At 42.0% G+C, this 19,689-nt stretch overlaps 1 protein-coding gene across 2 annotated transcripts in view; it reads left to right on the forward strand.

Annotated features, from left to right (window-relative positions):
- Nucleotides 1-19,689, forward strand: part of NT5C2 (5'-nucleotidase, cytosolic II) — a 62,908-nt gene that overhangs the window by 25,836 nt on the left and 17,383 nt on the right. For both annotated transcript variants that reach the window (XM_054071732.1, XM_054071734.1), the window contains exon 3: nucleotides 5,607-5,680. In XM_054071732.1, the coding sequence (XP_053927707.1) occupies nucleotides 5,607-5,680 (74 nt within the window). The remainder of the gene's footprint in view (nucleotides 1-5,606; nucleotides 5,681-19,689) is intronic.

Consider the following 19,689-nt stretch of genomic DNA (forward strand, 5'->3'; position numbering starts at 1 on the left):
TCAGAATATTCCTCCCTGGTTGAAGAAGGAATAAAATGGAACTCTGAAAATCTAACATTGTGAAGGAATGACCAAAATGGAATGATAAAAAGTAATATCTGGAATGGTCGTTACCTTTATTTAAAGCAGTTTATTTCTTATCCCCTCTAAGGCAGGTACCAAAGCATCCAGCACCCAAAGACAAGACATTTTGATGTATGTTAGTATCTTGTTAAAATTGCTCACATGATCTCCGCCAAGTAAATAAGCTTAGTGAGAGATTCATCCAAGTTCACTGCTGTAGGTGGAAGTCACCTGTAGCCAGAACTGTGACGGCATGTTGTGGGGTGTCTCCCCCAGCTGCACACCATCTGGGACCTAGCTAGTAATCCTGGGACATCCAGTTGTCCTAAGAGTAGTGGGATTTTTTTTCATTATTAGCCTTTTTAAAGAGGCTGTGGAGAGCTTGGACATGGGAGTCTATTAAAAGCTAATCCGTTTAGTTCCCCCTTATTTATTTTTAACTCTTCTAGCTTATTAAAACAGGGATGTTGTCTGTAAAATGAAGATTAACCTAAACTTTGAGGATGCAGGAATCTGAGCCTTCTGGCTAGTTAGTCCCTATTTCGTGGCTGACCTGAGCCCAGCTGTCCACCACAGTCTTTTTCTTAAACCCAGATGTAGGGCATGCTTAGCCAGCTCCCACTGTATGTGCTATTCCGCTCATTACTTATTTAATTTCCAGTGAAACTTACTCTCCTGACAACGAAGGCCTCTTGCCACACGGAATTCCTAGACACATTTCAAAAAACATTATAAAAGTGCTCTGTTCCAGAAATCTTGCCTCACATTGTTCGTTTTCATTTTCTTGCTATGAGGAGTTGTAAGCCATGTGCCAAGTTCCTCCTTAGTTGTATAATTCTATACATTTTGTTTATTTTGTCAGTTATATTACAGGAATATTGTACATGCAGATTTCAGTCAGGGCACAGAATGCTTTGAAGGTTTTCCACAACTGAAATAAAAGCATTTTGCCGTCTTTGCATTCACTCCTCTGCTGCGTTAGTCTAGAAGAGTTGGGATTTAGGTTCCTGCCTCAGAATTGATTGACAAGAACAGTAACAAAACGGAGTTCAGTTCTCTCCTAAAAATCTGCAGGACTGTCAATTACAGTGTTGAGGATATCTGTGACTCCCTTTATGCATGCTCAGCAGTTCCTTCTTCCGTGCAATACAACACGTTTTGCTCTCATCCAGCACAATTTGTAGAGCTCAAAAAGAAAAGAAATACTGTCATCATTTAGAGCTTTCTGCTGTGGCCAAGCTGCAGGGTTTAATCATTGAGGAAGAACTCATTAGGGAGGAAATGTGCTTCATGGTTTCCCTTAAACAGCTCCTCAAGTCCATTTTTCTAAAAGTGTGGATCTGTGCCAGGCTAAGCTGCACCAAACGCAGGCGGCTGCCTCCCCACTCCTAGCTGTGCCGTGTGCTGGCTCAGGGAGCCAGTGGGGCTGGATACGGTCCCTCAGCTGGCTTCCCCTTGGTCCCCTTGGACCGCTCCAGACGCACTGTGCAGAGAGTGCTTGTTTTTTCACCAGGAAGGAAGGATGAAAGCAAGAGAAGGGCAATGCCCTATTTAAGGAGGTGCTCTGGTTGCAGACTGCTGGGGAGCTGGGTTTGGGCAATACCCACCTCTGCTGCTCAGCACAGAGAATGGAGAGGGTGTTATCCTGCTTTGCCTGCAGTTTGATTTGTCTTACTGCTGAGTGCTGTTAGATTTTTAGATCAGTTTAATTTTTAACTCCAGTGCTCCTAGTTAAAAAGATTGTTTTCAGAATGGAAAAAAAAACAAATTCAGGGGAAGGGGAAGCATGATTTCTTATGACTCTGACAGGTGAAAAATATTCTAGATTAAAAATTCCTTGCATAAAAATGTTGAGTGATTTTAATTTTCCTTTTATTCTGGCTTTATCTTGACTGTTTGTAATCTGGAAGCTTCTTTGATTTTTGTTTATCTAGATAGGCTGTAAATAACTTTTCATCTTATCCTTTTCCTTTAGAGACCAGAGGATCTTTTCTCTCAGGTGGTTAGGTTTCTTAGGATCTTAGTGTTGGTTTTGCTTTTTAGTCATTAAAAGCAACTCTTCTAATGTGTCTTCTGTAGAGACGTTACATTTTTGCAGCCAACAGACACATTTGACCAGTATTAAAATCAGGCTGAGCCTACCTTCAGTTAGGATCTAAGCACAGCTTTGAAACAAGCTGTCTCCAGCTTCTAAGAAGCACCTGGCTCTTCCCAGAAACTGTCATGATGATTTAATCTCAACTTTTATCTTTAGTTTCTAGGATACTGCAGATATTTATTACTTTGAGTAAACTCCCTGAATTAAGCTAGTCAGCTTCTGGGAGTAAATATTTGTAAGTATCTACTTAGCCCCTTGTGTCTCGGGGAGCACAGTGCATGGGAGACATCTGTCTTTATCAGGATTTAAAGTTTGAGGTCCTGAGTTCCTACGGAATAACACAGTATCTGATTGGGCCTTTTCAAGAGAGGTGAAAAGTTCCAGCTTTTTTTGCCACTGTTTAGTCTGCCATTTAATCTGCCAAGGCATATCCAAGTTTAAATTGATTGAAATGTTCTCATTTCCTGTTCTGAACATGTTGTGCAAGGGCCTTCTTTAGCTTTTTAAAATATTTGCTCTGTTTCACTCCAGCACTGGTGGGTGAAGTAATTACCACGTCAATTCACTTGGTAGGATGCCTTGAAATCTACTGGGTCCTGTGCACGTTTGGGACATGATTAGATCCTGCCACGTAGGTTTGTAGGTCACAGTCAATATTTACAAGTTGATGGAGAAGAAGAGATCTTCACCAGCTGTTACTGAGAGGGGGCTGGTTTAGTAATTTTCATGTTGTAGTCATAAGACTTATTTTGGAACAAAAATATGCTAATAGATGTTGTTCATTTCATTGCCTTCAGTAAAGTTTTCCAGATCTTCAGTATCAATGAGTGCTGGGTTTTTTTTTTTTTAGTCTCTGGGTTCAGTTTGTAAATAGTTCAACAGCAGACGTCAGAGACTTCGAGATCTTTCCATGGTTTTTGGTCAATTTGGTGTCGTCATCATCTAAACATAGGCAGTCTGGGCTGGAAGAGATCTTTTGGGTCACAGCTGCCTTGTTTTGCCTTTCACAGGCACTGTCATGTTACCCTTTTTATAAGTGCATTCAGCTCGGTCTTAGTGCTTGGTTTTCATCCTCATTTGGAAAACTGTTCCCAAATGTTGCAGTTTCTGAAATGCTCTTCTGAGCTTCTTAAAATATCCCTTCCTATTCCTGTCCTGTTCAGAGGGATAGAAAACTATGCTCCAGGGGCTAAGCCTGAAGGCAAAACCAAAATTGGACTCCATAGGTTGGACAAAAAATGTTGATATTTTCTCTCAGAGGTGTGTTATTCTTTCCTAAAGCTATTCACTTTCAGAAACAGACTGCATAAATATGAGATCAGAAATTGTGGGCTTGAATTAACTAATAAATAATGCTTCCTGGCTTCAGCAGCAACAGAACGTAGTCATCCTCATTATACAAAATATGAGACTGTTTAGTACCAAATGGCATTTTGTATTGGCCTCTTGTAAATCAGACCTATCTCAATGTTAAAAGACGAACACTAATTCAAACTGCAGATAGGGATGACTTGCTCCACCTACTCAGCTATTTTAGGGGTGAATTTTAGTGATTTATCTCATATTTCCAAAAGGCATTTCTTTACCTGTTTCCAGTTTTTCCCTATCACTTTTTCTCATTTAGGTAATACATAAATATGTCAGAAAAGAGTGTCGTCTGTAACCTCCAAGGCCTCTTAGTGACAAGCCCCATTGTCAAAGGCAGGCATCTTGCCAGGAAACTGTGACTCCCAGAGAGAGTGTGCAAGGGTAAGGGGAAAGTGTACTATTGCCAGAGAAACTGTATTCCAAGAGGATTTGTGTGGAACAACAACGATATCCAGTGACTGGTTAAATTAGGCACAGATGTGTTTTCTATAGCACTGTCCAAGAAGATATACGGTACTTTATGGCTAGGTTCAGACATAATGATCTTCTAAAGTCAAATCAGATCCAAGCAAAATTGCATCGGTACTAGGAAAGCTTTACAGGAATTGTGTAATATGATTCAGATGAGTGGATGAATCAGACTGCTGCGAACTAAACAAGGAGCACATCAGTGAGAGATGAGGTAAGACGACTTGCAGAGAAGTGTGATAGTTCGATGTTAGCAGTTTGCTGTTAAAATCTGAGCTGTGGCCGAATGGCACAGGCAGTTAAACGGGCACATTGTGCCAGCTGCCTGCATGCGGAGGAGATTCTCTTTACGGTTTCTTGGAGCTTTTCAGAATGTATGAACGCTTGGTTTTGCACTTGCTGTCTCCATTGCTGTGTTGCTGTCCCTGCACCACTCCTCCTGTGTAGCAGCGCTGCCAATTTCAGTTTTTAAGAGCATGATTACTCTGCTGAGAGCAATGCACTTATTAAATATTTGGAGAATTTTCACATACTGAAAACAGAGTACAGGTGAAGGCTCTGGGACTTTCCTCATACAGGAGGATTTTGTCTCGGTATCACAGCTTGAGAAGTATGTAGGATTTCTGTCCGAGATCAGTGTTGAGAAGCTCAGCTTCCATCCTGCAGCTGATCTCCGACTTTTCTTAAACTTCAGATAAGACAGATGGTGGAGAGAAGTCCTGTTGAATTACAGATCTGCTATGTGGTTTAAAGTTTGGGAAAACATAAGCAGCTTAGTTACTGTAGTAGTTGGAAATGGAAGCAAGAAAAGCTGTTGTTATATTTTCTGACCTGTTTCTTTGTCATGGTATTTACTTGAACTAAATTGAATATAGTATATTAAAATGTCATGTCTGGAAGTATTCAGCTTAGATTCTCATTGCAATAAGCATTAATAGCAAAAACGGAATTTAAAAAGTAGCGATTTTGTTGAGGAGTTGCAGGGAAGTTATAAATACAAAGAAAAATTTTCACAATAGTAATAGCATATTTTTGTGGATGAAAATTTATCTCAGTTGCTGTTTTTCAGAGCTTTATTAAATGGTTTTAACGTTATTGATATAAATGTGGCAATGGATCTGTTTAGGTTTGCTTTGAGTTTCCAGATACAGTTCCAAAGATGGCTCAAATGCTGTGAGTTTATTCATAGAAATGTTATTTTCTTTTCCTTTCCTTGATACCTCTGTAACAATTTGTTATAATCAAGCAAATTGTATTGCTCCCTGTTCTCTCCTTCCAGTTTCCTCTCACTCTGGCTCTGCATTCTGCTTCAGGATATTTTGCCCTTTTCTATTCTTAGGAATTTTTGCAGGTCACATGCAAAGCCGTGTGTGTGCATGCATGCGTGTATGTCTTTAGACAGCATACCAATAATTAGAATAACCCTGCAAAGTCATGGCTTTGCTTCAGGAGGGCTCCTGGCAAAAAATGAAACATGCCTCCATTTTCAGGTATATTTTCTGCTTTTGACCCGAGAGCCAAACATCCTGACAGCAGGCAGCAGAGGTTTGTTCCAAAAAATGATTATTTTGAAAATGCTCATACTTATGGCTTCGCTTCTCTTTTACAGGGTCTTTGTAAACAGAAGTTTAGCCATGGAAAAGATAAAGTGCTTTGGTTTTGATATGGATTATACACTTGCTGGTGAGTATCTTCTTGATATTTTTTGTCTTTGACTTAGTTTGGAGTATTGCCTCATGCTAAGAGAAAACCAGCAATTGGTCAGGCTGCTCCAGTTAGCAGGTGCGTCTTCTCTTAACAAATGTATCATTCACTATTTGTTACACTTTCATTTTTAGGTATTTCCCTTAAATTTGTTGTCTTCAAACTCTGTTTGATCACAAGCCATGTTTCTGTAGTACAGTGTCAAGTGATTACGGGTGTCAAGGAAACCAAAGCTTAATAAGCATAATTGCTCCCTTAGATTCTACTATACTTTGTTATTGCCCCTCGTGCAAGCTTGGCTTTGTATAACAAGGTAATTTCTTTTGTCTTTGGTGCGTGTGTCAGGCTACACACCTTTTGCCAGCAGGTCCTCCTCTGTCCTGGGAGGATGAAGTTTGAATAGTTTTCCTCTTTCCCACTCCCCAGTTAGCCCCATGAGTGACTCCTTTACAGAAGAGGCAAGGCAAGGGGAGTGTCCTGTGTCAGCCGAACAAGTTAATTTAGAAAGCTCTGCCCATTCTTATGTCAGACAGGCTTCGGGAGGTTGCGTAAGACCTAGTTTCATAAAATTTTTTGCATGACTTCTCAGTCTTTGAAACACTAGACAGGCAAATTCTCTGAGATGTTAATGAAGGGGGGGGAAGTTACCATTTTCTGCGTAATCAGACTTGCATGATGTTAGATATTTTAAGGAAGGAAGAGATAAAAAGCCCACTTCCACTTTTCCAGGTTGTGGTATCACATGGGCTGTAACTGAAGATGTCATGTACAGTCCTGCCTTCTTTCTCGTTATCACTCCCAAGGTTGTGGGTAGAAAGTTCCAGTCACCCTTGATATTTCAATTTAGAATTGTTGTGAATATAAACTGAGAAAATATGAGGTAGAATGTCAGGGTCACCTAATAATAGATTAATGCAGTATGTCAGCTATGGTTGTCTAGTAACTGTCCACTGAGAAGAAATGAGAGATAAGTAATGTGGCTGGGGACAGAGGCTCAGAGGAGCTGGAGTCAGTGGCTAAGCAAAGGGCAGGAAGGTTTCTGTATGCTCATGGTTCACAGCACTGCAAGCAGCAGTTTTGGAGGCTATGGCAGGTAATTGCAGTTTGTATTTAGAGCACTTACATTTGTTCTTTTATGCAGTTATGCATGAGGCAGTAGTTATATGTAAAAGGTTTGGTTGTTCAGCACCTTATTTATACATCTGTTTGAAGTTCCTGCCGCTTTTTAAGTCATGAAGTGTATCGTGTGTGTCTGTGCTGAATCTGACTGCAGGAACGTGCTTTGGTGTTTGTGTTTCCCAGCCGTGACAGCCTTGTGACAATGCTTTTAAGGAGTGCAAAACAGTTGTTCAAGAGCAAATGCTTAAAAAACTCAAACAGTTGTTAGTTTCATTTCTGTAACAGAAAAACAGCTTCTGTGCCTTTTGCAAACTGACGGCATTTCCCAAGGACTCGGGTGATCCCAGTGGGGCTGGTGTGGAGCATGAAAGTGTTGCTAGTTTTCATCTTGACAGAAGGAGAGTCTCAGCACTACTCTCACTCCTCTGATTGTTCATTTTGCCCAAGTGTTGCTTGTTCCTGTAAACACAGAGTAAATGTGTTGTATCCATAAAATGATGCTTGGATTGATGAGAGGAAAAAATCTGAATGTTTCAAGTATCCTAAAACAGTTTCCAGGGACATGGAAACCTGGGCCTCCCAAGGCTGGAAGATGACAGTGCTGCAGTTAAGCAGGCGAAGTCGGTGCATTGAGGGGAGTTGAGTGGCAGGGTGTGGTCCAAAAAAAAGAAATGACATGTGGTCTGAGCAGAAAACTGGAAATCTGGGCCGTTCTTGGGTAAGCTTTTGCCCTGTGACTTCTTCCATAGCACAACAGAGATAATAGTAGCAGATCATTTTACAAGAAGTCGTGAGAATGTAATTAGGTTGGAAGACCTTTTGCAGATGAAAAGCATTACGCCTGGTAAGTACCATTTCCCTGTTTTTTCTCTCAGCTGGGAAATTAACATACAAAATTGCTTGTGTATTTTATGCCTCCAGGTCATCCTTTCTTCTCCGTTGTTGACTTTTGTTATCTGACCGTTATATTCTGTATATAAGTGTTGAACACAAGAAAAATTACTTATTCATTGCAGAGGCTTTAAAGAGCATAGTGTTAGACTATGATTATGATTATAATTAATTAATTGGAAGTGATAATGACAAAATGGGGCAGATGAAGTAAAACAGCAGTGTATTGTAGTGCATTCATTAGACCCTGTTGTGTTTTCTGTCTGGACACGTTATTCCTTACACACTCTAGCACACGGACATGCTACTGTCTAGATTGAAAAAAGAAAAAAAATGTAAAATGCTAGTTTATCTGCAATTTAACATCTGGAAATGGTATCCGCATACCAGATGATGCAAGCTGAACAGAAGCCTTTTGGAGAACATTCAAGACATGCAGATGGAGCAGGGAAGAAGAAACATCTCTGGTGTCATCAGCTCCTCAACTAATTTTCTTCATATGTACTTTCAGATCTTGCTAAGTCACTTTTCTCTAAAGTTATTGAAAAATATCTCAAGCACAATCTTCATATTCAATGATCAAAGGCAGTTAAAGCCAAAAACTATGTGACAGAATCATTTAGGTTGGAAAAGACCTTTAAAATAACTGATCCAAACCTTTACCCAACACTTGCCAGCTCAACCACTAAACCATGTCCCTAAGCACCACATCAAGTCTTTTAAATACCTCCACAGATAGTGACTCAATGACTTCGCTGGCCAACCTGTTCCAGTGCTTGACAACCCTTTTGGTGAAGAAATTTTTTCTAGTATCCAGTCTAAACCTCCCCTGGTGCAACTCGAGGACATTTTCTCTTGTCCTATCCCTTGTTACTGATGAGAAGAGAACAACACCCACCTCACTACAACCTCCTTTCAGGTTGTTATAGAGGTCTCTCTTCAGCCTCCTCTTCTCCACACTAAACAGCCCTAATTCCCTCAGCTGTTTCTCATAAGACTTCTGCTCTAGACCCATCACCAGCTTCATTACCGTTCTCTGGACACGCACCTCAATGTCCTTCTTGTAGTGTGGGCCCAGAACCGAACACAGTATTTGAAGTGCAGCTTCACCAGCGCTGAGTGCAGGGTCACAATCATGCCCTACTCCTGCTGGCCACACCATTTCTGATGCAAGCCAGGATGCTGTTGGCCTTCTTGGCCACCTGGGCACACTGTTGGCTTATATTCAGCCAAATGTTGACCAACACCCACAGGTCTTTCTTTGCCAGGCAGCTTTCCTTCCACTCTTCCCCAAGCCTGGAGTGCTGCATGGGGTTGTTGTGGCCTAAGTGCAAGACCCAGTACCTGGTCTTGTTGCACCCTATACAACTGGCCTTGGCCCATTAATCCAGCCTGTCCAGATTCCTCTGCAGAGCCTCCCTACCCTCAAGCACATCAACACTCCAGCACAGTTTGGTGTCATCTGCAAACTTGCTGAGGGAGTACTCCATCCCCTCATCCAGATCATTGATAAAGATACTAAATGGAACTTTCCCAAACACTGAGCCCTGGGGAACACCACTTGTGATTGGCCACTGACCGGATTTAACACCATTCATCACAATTCTCTGGGTCCGGCCATCCAGCCATTTTTTTACCCAGCGAAGACTGCACCCATCCAGGCCATGAGCAGCCAGTTTTTTCAGGAGAATGCTGTGGGAAACAATGTCAAAGTCTTTAGGTTTGAGTAGACAACATCACAGGCTTTCTCTCATCTATTAAGTGGGTTGTCTTGTCATAGAAGGAGATCAGGTTAGTTAAGCAGGACCTACCTTTCATAAACCCATGTTGACTGGGTCTGTCCCTTCCCCACTCTCTCTTGTGGACTTTCACATCAGAAATAAAATTATGACATTCATTCCATAGCTGACAGTTTAGTGTCATCGCAGGACATTATACATAAAATACAGTTCCATGCATTTGTTTTATAGTGTAGAATTTCTTAGCCTTATTTAAGGACTGCTTAGCTCAGAAATGAAAAAATTCAAAGCTGCCTGATAACAGTGTTGCCACAGTGATTTTGTTTGCTGTCAAGTCAAAATTAGGTTAAACTTTGAATTCTTTTTAATAGCTTCTATGTTCTCTCATTGTGTTTGTCTCTCTCCTCCTTGCATAGGGTTGAGAAATATTGTTAATGGGTTGGTTGGGCAGACAAAGTCTTTTTGTCTTAAAGGAAAGAGCCTGAAGGTTTTAGCCTTCTCTTCTGAGAAATGACGGATGTTGAATTTGTAGCCACCGTGGTTACAACTAGAATTAATTTGACAGCTAGGAGCTCAAAATAAATTGAAAGTAAATCAAAAGAAGAACTCTCACAGGTTTTAGACTCCTTGTTTTCCTATCAAGGATTGCTGTTGAATCCTTGCGGGATGAATGAGGTCTCCTACAAGTGTGGAAATGCCCAAGTTTTCCTAGGTTTATGTGCTGGATACACTAATACTAGAGGCTCAGAAATCTATGTTGTATATTAAGCTGACTGTCGCCTTCCTATTAAATCTATTTGTTTTGCTTGTGTTAGTGACTCACGTTTAATATGTAAAAGGATGTTTCTGTTAAGCTAGGTGTTACTGGGAGGAAAGTCAAAGGAGCAGAGGAAGAACAGGAAGTTATGACTGTGGCTTGTATTCAATAGTTAAATAGTTGCTGCTTAAAATCTTGGAGGGCTTGATGCAAGCAAGAAGTCATCAGCTATTTCAGCCCTTGCTGTCAGTGCAGGTTAAGACAAGTTTCTGTGATATTATGCAGCTGTGGCCCCAGCAGCCCTTCATTCTCTGCCTCTGACCTTGCTGCCTGGCATTCGGGGAGAAAGGCCCATTCCCTGAGCTTCTTTTGCTTCCTGGAAAGAGATGGTGTTACAGCAGCTCAGGGATCTGCAGGTATCACTGAAGGGCTGTGTTTGCTGTCAGGGCAGAACTGAGAATTTTTGAAAAATTCTTGTTTAAATCCGTAAGCTAGAAAGATTTTAGGGTCCTTTTGTAGGGCATTTTTGTCGCTAAATATTAGAGGATTTTATTATCTGAATGATTCATGTCTCATCATTCATCCTGATTGGCTAGCAGGCCAGTAGTCAGTAACAATTCTTGTCTGACTTCCTTTTTACCAGTACTGTCAAAACTGCCTGTGCTTTTGTAAAGGCAAATGTTGCATGTAACCCGGGAGATTTCACAGCCTTCTCTGTTTCGTGCTTACTGTACACTGCAGGAGGAAAGATAAAGGTATGACAGTGGGGAGTCCTCACCGTGACACTCAATCTGAGGTGAGAGTTGATGAGGCCGGTTGTAAGTGCAGCAGAGGGAGATGAGTTTCACAGAGCATTTTATTTGGCTGCTTCCTTCCCAGCGTGAGCTACGCATGTAATTGGTAGGTCTGGATCCAGGTGGTGCAGGAGGCCTTGGCTTTACTAGGTCTTAAACGGGACAGGTTGCACAGTCAGGTGAAAGGTAGATGTCCGTTGACAGAAGCAGGGCTAAAGCAGTGGGGTTCTCATCTGGCTGTAATTTCACACCGTGACGTTGGCAGATGGAGAGGGAAATTGGTAAGAATTACAGGCTCTATTGTGCTTGAAAAGATTCCTCTGTGACTACCCTCCTTTGCCAAAAGTTACGGCCTTATTGAAAGTTTCATCTTTGATCTCTGAGGTAGATAAGACATAATATCAGTAGGCAGGATGCTTTCATTTGGAATGCTTTTCCTGTATTTGAATCACTGCTGCTTGCACATTCTCCAGAAATCAATAATAAAATTATCATTGGCTGCTGCAAACTGTTTCAGTAAAGAAGGGGAAATGAGGCTTGAAAAATACTGCTTTTACTGTGTGCAAATATGATTAATACAACATAATCTGATTGGAATATAGTTTGTGTGCTGGAAACATTGCCAATTTAATGACAAGATTTGGTGTACTGCAAAGATTTTATTGCAAAATTGCTTATGCTTTCAGCTGTAGCATTTCTCTTCTCATCATATGGGAAAAGACTTGGGAAGGACAGCATTAGTCTTTCCCAACTTTCTCTGAAGTGCAACATGGGTAAACAGGTTTTTCCCCTTCCTCAAGTAGGCATTTGTGTTTAAGCCATCCTTGGAGTTTGGAGAAGAGTGGATTTTTTTCACACCCACATCATATTTTTTAAAAGCTTTTCTTTACCTATTGATTCTGGAAGAGATACACACAGCTAGAAGGTAGGGTTGGCTTGTTGCTACGTGTAGTCTGGGAGAAGGGCAGCTGAATTGAGAACTGGTTCTTCAATCCATCTAGTATTTTTACTGTAGTTCGGTTGTATCAGTTTTCTGTGTTTTGGTTTCTACAACTTAGAAACAGGACTAATGAATTTGTACCTTGTGTAGAGAAATTCTGGATTGCACTGCTGAAAACCAAAGTATAAACATGGGAGTTCTATACATGAAACATTGAACTTCAAAAAGCTGCTGAGCTTGTAATGGAAGCAGCTACAAAGAAATGTTTGTTTTTCTGTGCAGATACTGTTATTGTCTGTTTATTGGTATTGGACCCCATTACAAATGTTCTAACGAGGCTCTCTTACTTAGGTTAAAAGTTTGTCTTTGGTTTCATCATGAGGTAAGGACTACAGGCTTTGAGGCTCTCTTGGGGAGATGCTAAGTAGTTTTTGTTCTCTCCTAGTTCACCAGATAATACAATTCTTTGTGTCATGCAGGATGAATAAAGTGGCTAGAGGAGGGAGTTAGTAGATGTGACAAGAGCAGCGTTCAGACTGTCCTAGGAAAAAATGAGAGATGCCTTAACTATTGCACATCTGCTGTCTGTGTTCTCACATTTGCACGCTTCCAGTTTAACAGGTGCAGATTTTGCAGATTTCAGAGGCTGGTTTAGCCATTAGTATTTTAAAGCTTTAGGCAGATGGAGAAGCTAAATTGTTCCCGGTATTCTTTGAGCTGGATGTTTTTTTGAATACCAGTGCAGTGCTGGCATGGCTGTTGTCTCTGCTGTCTTTGTGCTGCTGCAGTTCAGAGTTTGACCATTTAAAGCTGTATAATGAGCAAACCGAGGTCTGGAGCTGTGGGATCTCACATGCTGGCATTGGGTCTGAGGAGCAGAGAAAGCATATGTTGCCTACTCTGTCCCAGTAAATCACCAACCGACAAACTGCTAATCTGCTGTCTGTGGATTCTGGAAGAATCAGTGTGTGAGACAGAAGCTGCTGAAAGAACAAGTCTTCACAGTGTAAGGAAAGTTTCAAAAGCTGCTATGTTCTGTTTTCTTGTTCTTAAAAGCATGAGAATAACACCAAGCTGTGTCAGCAGGCTGTTAGTATACCGATAGCCAGTTCTTGTCTTTGCCAGACAGATGGAAATAGGGAGGCATTTTTCACTCAAATAGACCCTCTTATGTAGTAATCTTAATACTGCAGCAGAAGTACTATTGAGTTGCAAATATCCTTGTGTGACAGAGCAGCTTACTCTGTAGAAGGAACCAAACTGAGAGTACAGCAGACTTTAACTCTCAGGTCACATGTGTGCTGTTACTTTGTGAATGCCTGGTTTTAGCACACTGCAGAAAAACTGGTGTATGTGGCTTATTGACAGCATGGGCACTTGTGCTGCTGCGTATGATCCCAGGTGCACCCTGTTAAACAAATGTGTGGCTTTTGAGGCTCAGTCTGCTAAGTGAATAAAAGAAAAGAGAAATAAGATCTGTATCTGTTTGGACACTGATACTATATAATAATGTCTTAGATATAGTGTATAAATAGCTACTATACTTTCAAGTGATTTTATTTCTAGATGCTAGAAAATTATGTTTGAACATGAAGCCCGTGCAACTGTTTCTTCCATGTTCAGAAGTCTTCACTGAGTAACTAAGCCTGTGTTTTGGCACAGTAGTTTTGTTTCCATGGAAGTGCAGAGGTATTTCCAGTATGGGATTATGACTCGCAGTGGGCTGTATCTAAGAGAGGTAAATTGTGAAGGCCACTTGCAAAAAAAGTTTCTCTTGTGTGAGGAAAATGGTAAAAAATTCCCATAAGAGAACAGGTGACTGTGTAGTTATCTATGAAATAATATTCCAGTGCAAAGGAAAGTTATGCCAACTATTAAAGCAGACAAACTGAAGTTTCCTTGAAATACAGAGTCCATCTGAACTGCTTCTCTCAACATGCAAAATGTGACCTCAGTGCTGCTGTTGTTACCTCAAGCCATGCATTTTTATTCTGGTGGAAGAAATCTTTCCAACACTAAGCTCTGTTTTGCCAGCCTCTGGGGTGTATCCAGACAGCCCAGATCTTTGTTACATTGAAGGCAAACAAAGTGCAGCAGCAGAAAGCTAAAAATATCTGGAATTTACCAAGAGCACTAATAAGCCTGCTTTGGGGACAGTTAAAACCGATGATTCTTGACAACACTTTTTTTTAAAAAAAAAAAAAACAAACCAAGAACAAGCAACAACAAATCCTGTCTTTACAGAACCTTTTATCATCCAGAGTGGGAGAATAGGAGCTGATACAGTTCCAGATTAGAGGTTTTACAGCTGAAAGCTGTGCTGTGCACTTGGGGATGTTTGCAGGAGCATTAGTGGTAAGGAATTTTTCATTGCTCTTGGGCTGCTTTGTGGGTGCATAGCTGATCTATGGGGACTGCAGAGCCTTTCTGCTGCTTTGTAGGTGTGTGCTGGTTTCCGCAGAACCCTGTATGTGGCATTATCAGAAAAAGATGCTGGGGACCCACAGAAACTCAGATCCAGAAGATTCAACCTGCTGATGATTAGTGATTCTTGCCTTGCTTCCTGCTACCAGATTTACTGTCAAAACATCTGTGGCAACAAGAGGCTTAGTGCGAGTTCTGGCTGTTCATGCACGGCGGAGCAGCTTGTGTTAAGCATACGAAAATATCCTGGGATGCACCTGGGGGTTTTGTCGAGGTCTTGTTTGCTGATCACTGCATACACATAATTACTAGTGAAATAGAAAAGGTACATTAAATATTGAAGTATGCTTAAGGCTCAGCTTTGTCTTACTGCATAGAACACTTCTGTGTTTGAAAAGGTTTCTTTGGGTGAATGAAAATTATGATCAATATAGCAGCAGTTTCTTCTCATTTCAGATTGAAACCTTGAGTTAATTCAAAGGAGCAAAACATACTGTTGCTACCCATTTTGTTTGTTTGCTATTATGAGAACAATTTAAATATAGGCTGAAATACTAAAATTCTGCTTTGCGTAATACAGTGCATTTTTATTTATAGTCTAGTGGTTAAAATCAAAACCCAAGAGTCAAGTGGTCTGGGGTCTGCATCTGGCTGTTTTTCAACTTGTTTGACCATAGACAAATCGTTTATGGTCACAGTTCAGCTGAGTCCATAAACAAATGGCAAGTCAGTAATTCACCAATGTTACTAACTGAAAACATATGAGTTGTCCCATGGGTTTCCTTTGGGATTTCTTGCGGTTACAATTAGGCACGTTTACTACTTCGTCAGTTTGTTTACAGGCGCCGAACTCCCAGGTTAGCACAGCACAAACGTGCATGACTCCATTGCCCTGCACGCAGGCACATAGCAGGCACGTATTTATGTGGACAGAGGTGGACTGAAACCAGTGCTGTGTGCAAACAGGACTTTAAAAAGGAGTGTCCATTTTCCCCTTTGTGTTTGACAAGGATGCTGTGAAGTGAAATGTCTGCAGCAGCCGTGGCAGAAGTTGAGGTAACACTTGATGGGTCTTCGAGAAGAGAAATGCAAGGGGAGTTGGACGTTTGTGCATACCCTCATTCTTGGGATTCCAGGCCTGCTGAGCCTGTTTTTATGGCGGCTCACAGAGTACAGATACCTCTAAGGTTTCCAGTTCTCATGGAAAACAAAATCCTCTGCCGTGTTTCTGGTGCAAAATGGCAGGCAGCACCCTGCCAGGCTGTGCAGGCCAGCAGTGAGTCTGGGCTCCTGCCAGAGCTGAGCAGGAGCACTGTCAAAACCAAAGGGAAGCTGACACCCAGGTGTGAAACTTAAACATGACAATTCAGATTCCTTCCTGCATTAGTAATGAATTATTTTAACATAGCAAGCAGCATAGCTTGTAATGGTACCATTTTCCTTTTGTTACGTTTCAATGACGGTGCCTGACAACACCTCCCCGTGGTTAGAGAAGACTCCGTCACACAGAAGCTGAAGTCATCATTATTCTAAGGCATAAATCCTCTTCTTTTCTAATTGTGTATGAAAACAGGCTATGAAGATAATAGATACTCTGAAAGGAGGGTCAGTATATAGAGGTCAGATAGCATTCTTTACTACCTGGTTACTTCTGGGGATCCTCTGGCCCCACAGCTGAGACAAGCTTTCCTCAACCTGTGGCAGTATGTGAAATGCCTGCGTAACACTTACTAATGTGTTTAATTGGTATTGTCGCTTCCATGGGGTTTATTTTTTAATTAAGTCCAGTGTCCCAAACACCTCCAGGGCTGTTCACTTGCTGTTTCTCTCTGGATTCTCAGCTGGAGTTGCAGGTTGGCTGAAGTGCCAGGGAATGAGTGTTTGGTGCACGTGTGAAATAGTGGTCTCGTTGGTCGTGAAGGGGTGACTGTCACAGAAATGGAACTAAATGCCCAGCTTTGGGCTACGTTGAGATGTTGAGATGCAGAGGAGATGTTGACAGAATGGAGGCAGAATGCGTAGAAACTTGCGGTATTATAGAGGATGGAGTTGTAAAAGGGGATCTTGGTCCTCAAGGCTTTAACTAAGCACTTTTTATTCACACAACTTGATATCGATACATTTCTAATACATACTTGCATTATTTATTTGTGGTGCAATTCAGAGCATGGATCAACATTTAAAATGAGTGGCACTTTGATCCTGCTCTTTAAGTCAGGTTTGTGTAATTTCAGAAGTGTGTTTGTCCAAGCTTAATTATGCATGTTGTGCCTGAGACATAAATAAATCTGGATACTGGCTACCCACCTGTCCATAGATGTTCCTAACAGACTGATTTGTATGCTTTGCTCACTGGGGAATAAGCAGCGACTGAAGTAGCCTGTTTCTAGCTATTTTACTTTCATTTCTTCAAGACTTTAACACAAAGTAATTGGGCTGCACTTCCTGTGCTTCAGAGAAATGGCTCAACCCCTTGCATTATCTGCCTGGCTTTTGGCTTATCTAGCTTTTTTGTGTCCTCTGGAGAATCCAGATAGTGAGGAAAATTCTGAAGATTGAGTGTTTGTTAAAGGTTTTTGCAACCTTTTGGAGGAGGTCATCACTCTGGTTTGAGAAATAGCGATCTTATCCCAACACCTGAAAGTCAAAAGCCCATTAGTTTCTTCTGCCAACCAAAATAAGGCGTTTCAGTTCCCAAGAGACTCTCCATGGCCAGGGCCTTGGACAGGGAAGCCCACAATGTGCAGACAGTGCTCTCAGCGCCAGCGTGGGGATGGATTCGAGCTGGTTTGTGCGCAGAGGATCAGAGCAGGCAGTGCACCAGCTGCAGAAAGCAGCTGCTCCCATGAAGTACCCTGCCAGTGGGGGTGTGTGTGCTTCTGGAGGCCCTGCGAGCACCTTTCCATGGGCTACTCTTGGCTTCCACATGGGAGGAAAGTCAGGCAAGGAGCTGGCTGGTGGAAGGGATGAAATTCCTTCAGGAGGTGCTAGGGTGTCATAGGAGATCATACTGGCAAAGGAGAGTGACAGATGGGGAAAAACTGGAGGCAGGGATGAATGAGACTTCAGGTCATCATTTAGTAGTCCTTGCCCTGCCTCTTTCCCAGAAGGAGCTGCTCACTCTACAGGCTTCTATTGCTCTTGCAGCAACCTTCTGAGTTCATCTTTTCCTCTCCATTGTAGAGTGCTGCAATGAGGAGCTGCTTTTTCAAAGCTGCCTCAGTGGTGTGGGAATTCAGCACTGTTCTCAGTTCAGGGCTTTTACTAGCACCAAATCCGTAGCGATTGGAAATAAAATGGCTAGGCTGGACTGGCCTGCAGGTGTGCAGTTGGAGGCAGCAAATACGTCTCACAAACCTGACTTAGCTGAAGAGGCGCAAAAAGGGGCTGTTATGGCAGCTTTAGCTCCTGCTTCTCTCCTGTGATCCATGAATAACTTGTAAGAAGAATCAACAAATCCTGGAATAATCCATGTTACATCTTCAGTGAGAAGCCACCCTGCCTGAGTTTGAAATCTGTGTGTGTAGGAGGAGCAATGAAAGAAATGGATGTCCCTTAAAGGGATTTCTCCTTCCCACAGCTGAAACAGAGCTATCACATGCACTGCGGCCTTCCCCATCTACTCATTTTGAAACAAAGCAGGCTTTAAACACTTTATTTTCAGAGAAGCCTTCCACGATGTCTGCATACTTCCATGGGTCATTTTTGCAACATCATTCCAACTTCAGCTTTGTGTTTGAGCAAATTGGATTGCAAGGCTATTCCTGATGACTCTGTGCATACCTGTAAGTTGTGGAATAGGTCTGTTTTTCTTATTGTGTGTGCTTGCAAACCAGAGCACTGCAGTATGGTGCAGCACTATGTGCAGGTTTGGTACCGTTTATTCCATAATGCTTTGCACATAAAAGCCCGAGCTTGTTAAAGTGTACAATTGAATTTAGATGTGCTATGTCAGACTGATGTGGTGTGCAGAGCTCTCGCTGTGAGCATATTCAGATGTAGGGCAAAATTCTCTTCTCAGATTCTCAGAGTAGCACCTGACTCAGTCCTCTGAGTCTCCTGCACTGACTTGTGCAGGCATTTTGTGGTGAGAAAGAGAGTGAGTGCCCTGGAAGGAGTAATCTGTTACCAACCAAGGAACGGACATCAATGGCAAAGCCCCAAAAAGAGCACGAGACCTTTTCTTGAACCAGTTGCTCTGCATCTGTATGAATCTCAAAGGATTTGTGTCACCTGGGTGGTGTGCTTGTAGCCTCTTCCTCTGTAATTATCTCTGAGCTGATGATCTAAGACTGCTTTGTGAATATGGGGACAGAATTTTGCCTGCAGGATGCACAACTGCCAACTGTGCCTCCTCTATACATCAGTCATAAGTATATTTGGAATAGCTGCCAGGCCGGCTTCTGAGCTTACCAGAGGACAGAGCTCCAGCAGATACAATCCCACATGGCACAGAGCTGTTGCAGTTTTAAAATCAGTCTGATTTTTTTCTTTAACAGGGGAGCCCAGTGTAACTCCGTCAAGACTGGAGTGACACTCTGAATCTGCATCTGCCTCATGTGAGTTAAAATCCTGGCAGCAGCATTTTGCATAAGCTGGAGCCTCTGTAGAGATCTTTTTTTTTTTTTTTTTTCCTTTTTTTCCTTTTCAGGAAGGCTATAAAATTGTTACTGTATGTGTCTTGGCAGCAAAGGTAAAAACAACCACACAAATGCATGAGAATTGCGTACCTCACTGCACAACCCTTGCTCATTCCGGATCGACTTCCCTCCTAGCACATCCTGAGTAAGGGGTGACCACACTCATCACAGACCTAAAAGCTTGCAGCATTCACTCCCGGGGTACTGCTTTTACCTTTCAATAATGTGATGTTAAACCAAGTGATGGTATAAGGGGAGGCTGAAATGCTGTCAACTGGCTTCTTTTTTTTTTTTTTTAAACCTTTGGATGTTTTCTTTTCACCTTGGTTGCATAATCCACCGGTGTTGGTGCCGATTGTCCTGTGCCACTGAGGCATTGGCTTATGTGGGAACATGGACTATTAAAATAATGTGGTCCTCTTCAGCCAGGGATGTGGCACGGTGGCAGAGACATGGCCATCAAGTAGTAAGAAAGGGAAAAAGAAAAATAAATCAGAATAAGTTGTAGCATGGTTTTACTGTTGTCCTGTGTGTGTTGGGCAGAGATGCTCTGAAAATGGGTTTATGTCTCTGCCTCTTCACTTGTCACAGATTTGGGGATGCTTCGAGACTGGGCCCTTCTCAACAGGGTGAAAGAGCTGAGCATGGGAGATACTGCATGGCAAATAGCTCAATTTGTGGCAT

Source organism: Cuculus canorus, chromosome 7 (genome assembly GCF_017976375.1).
Source record: "Cuculus canorus isolate bCucCan1 chromosome 7, bCucCan1.pri, whole genome shotgun sequence".
Lineage (NCBI taxonomy): Eukaryota > Metazoa > Chordata > Aves > Cuculiformes > Cuculidae > Cuculus > Cuculus canorus.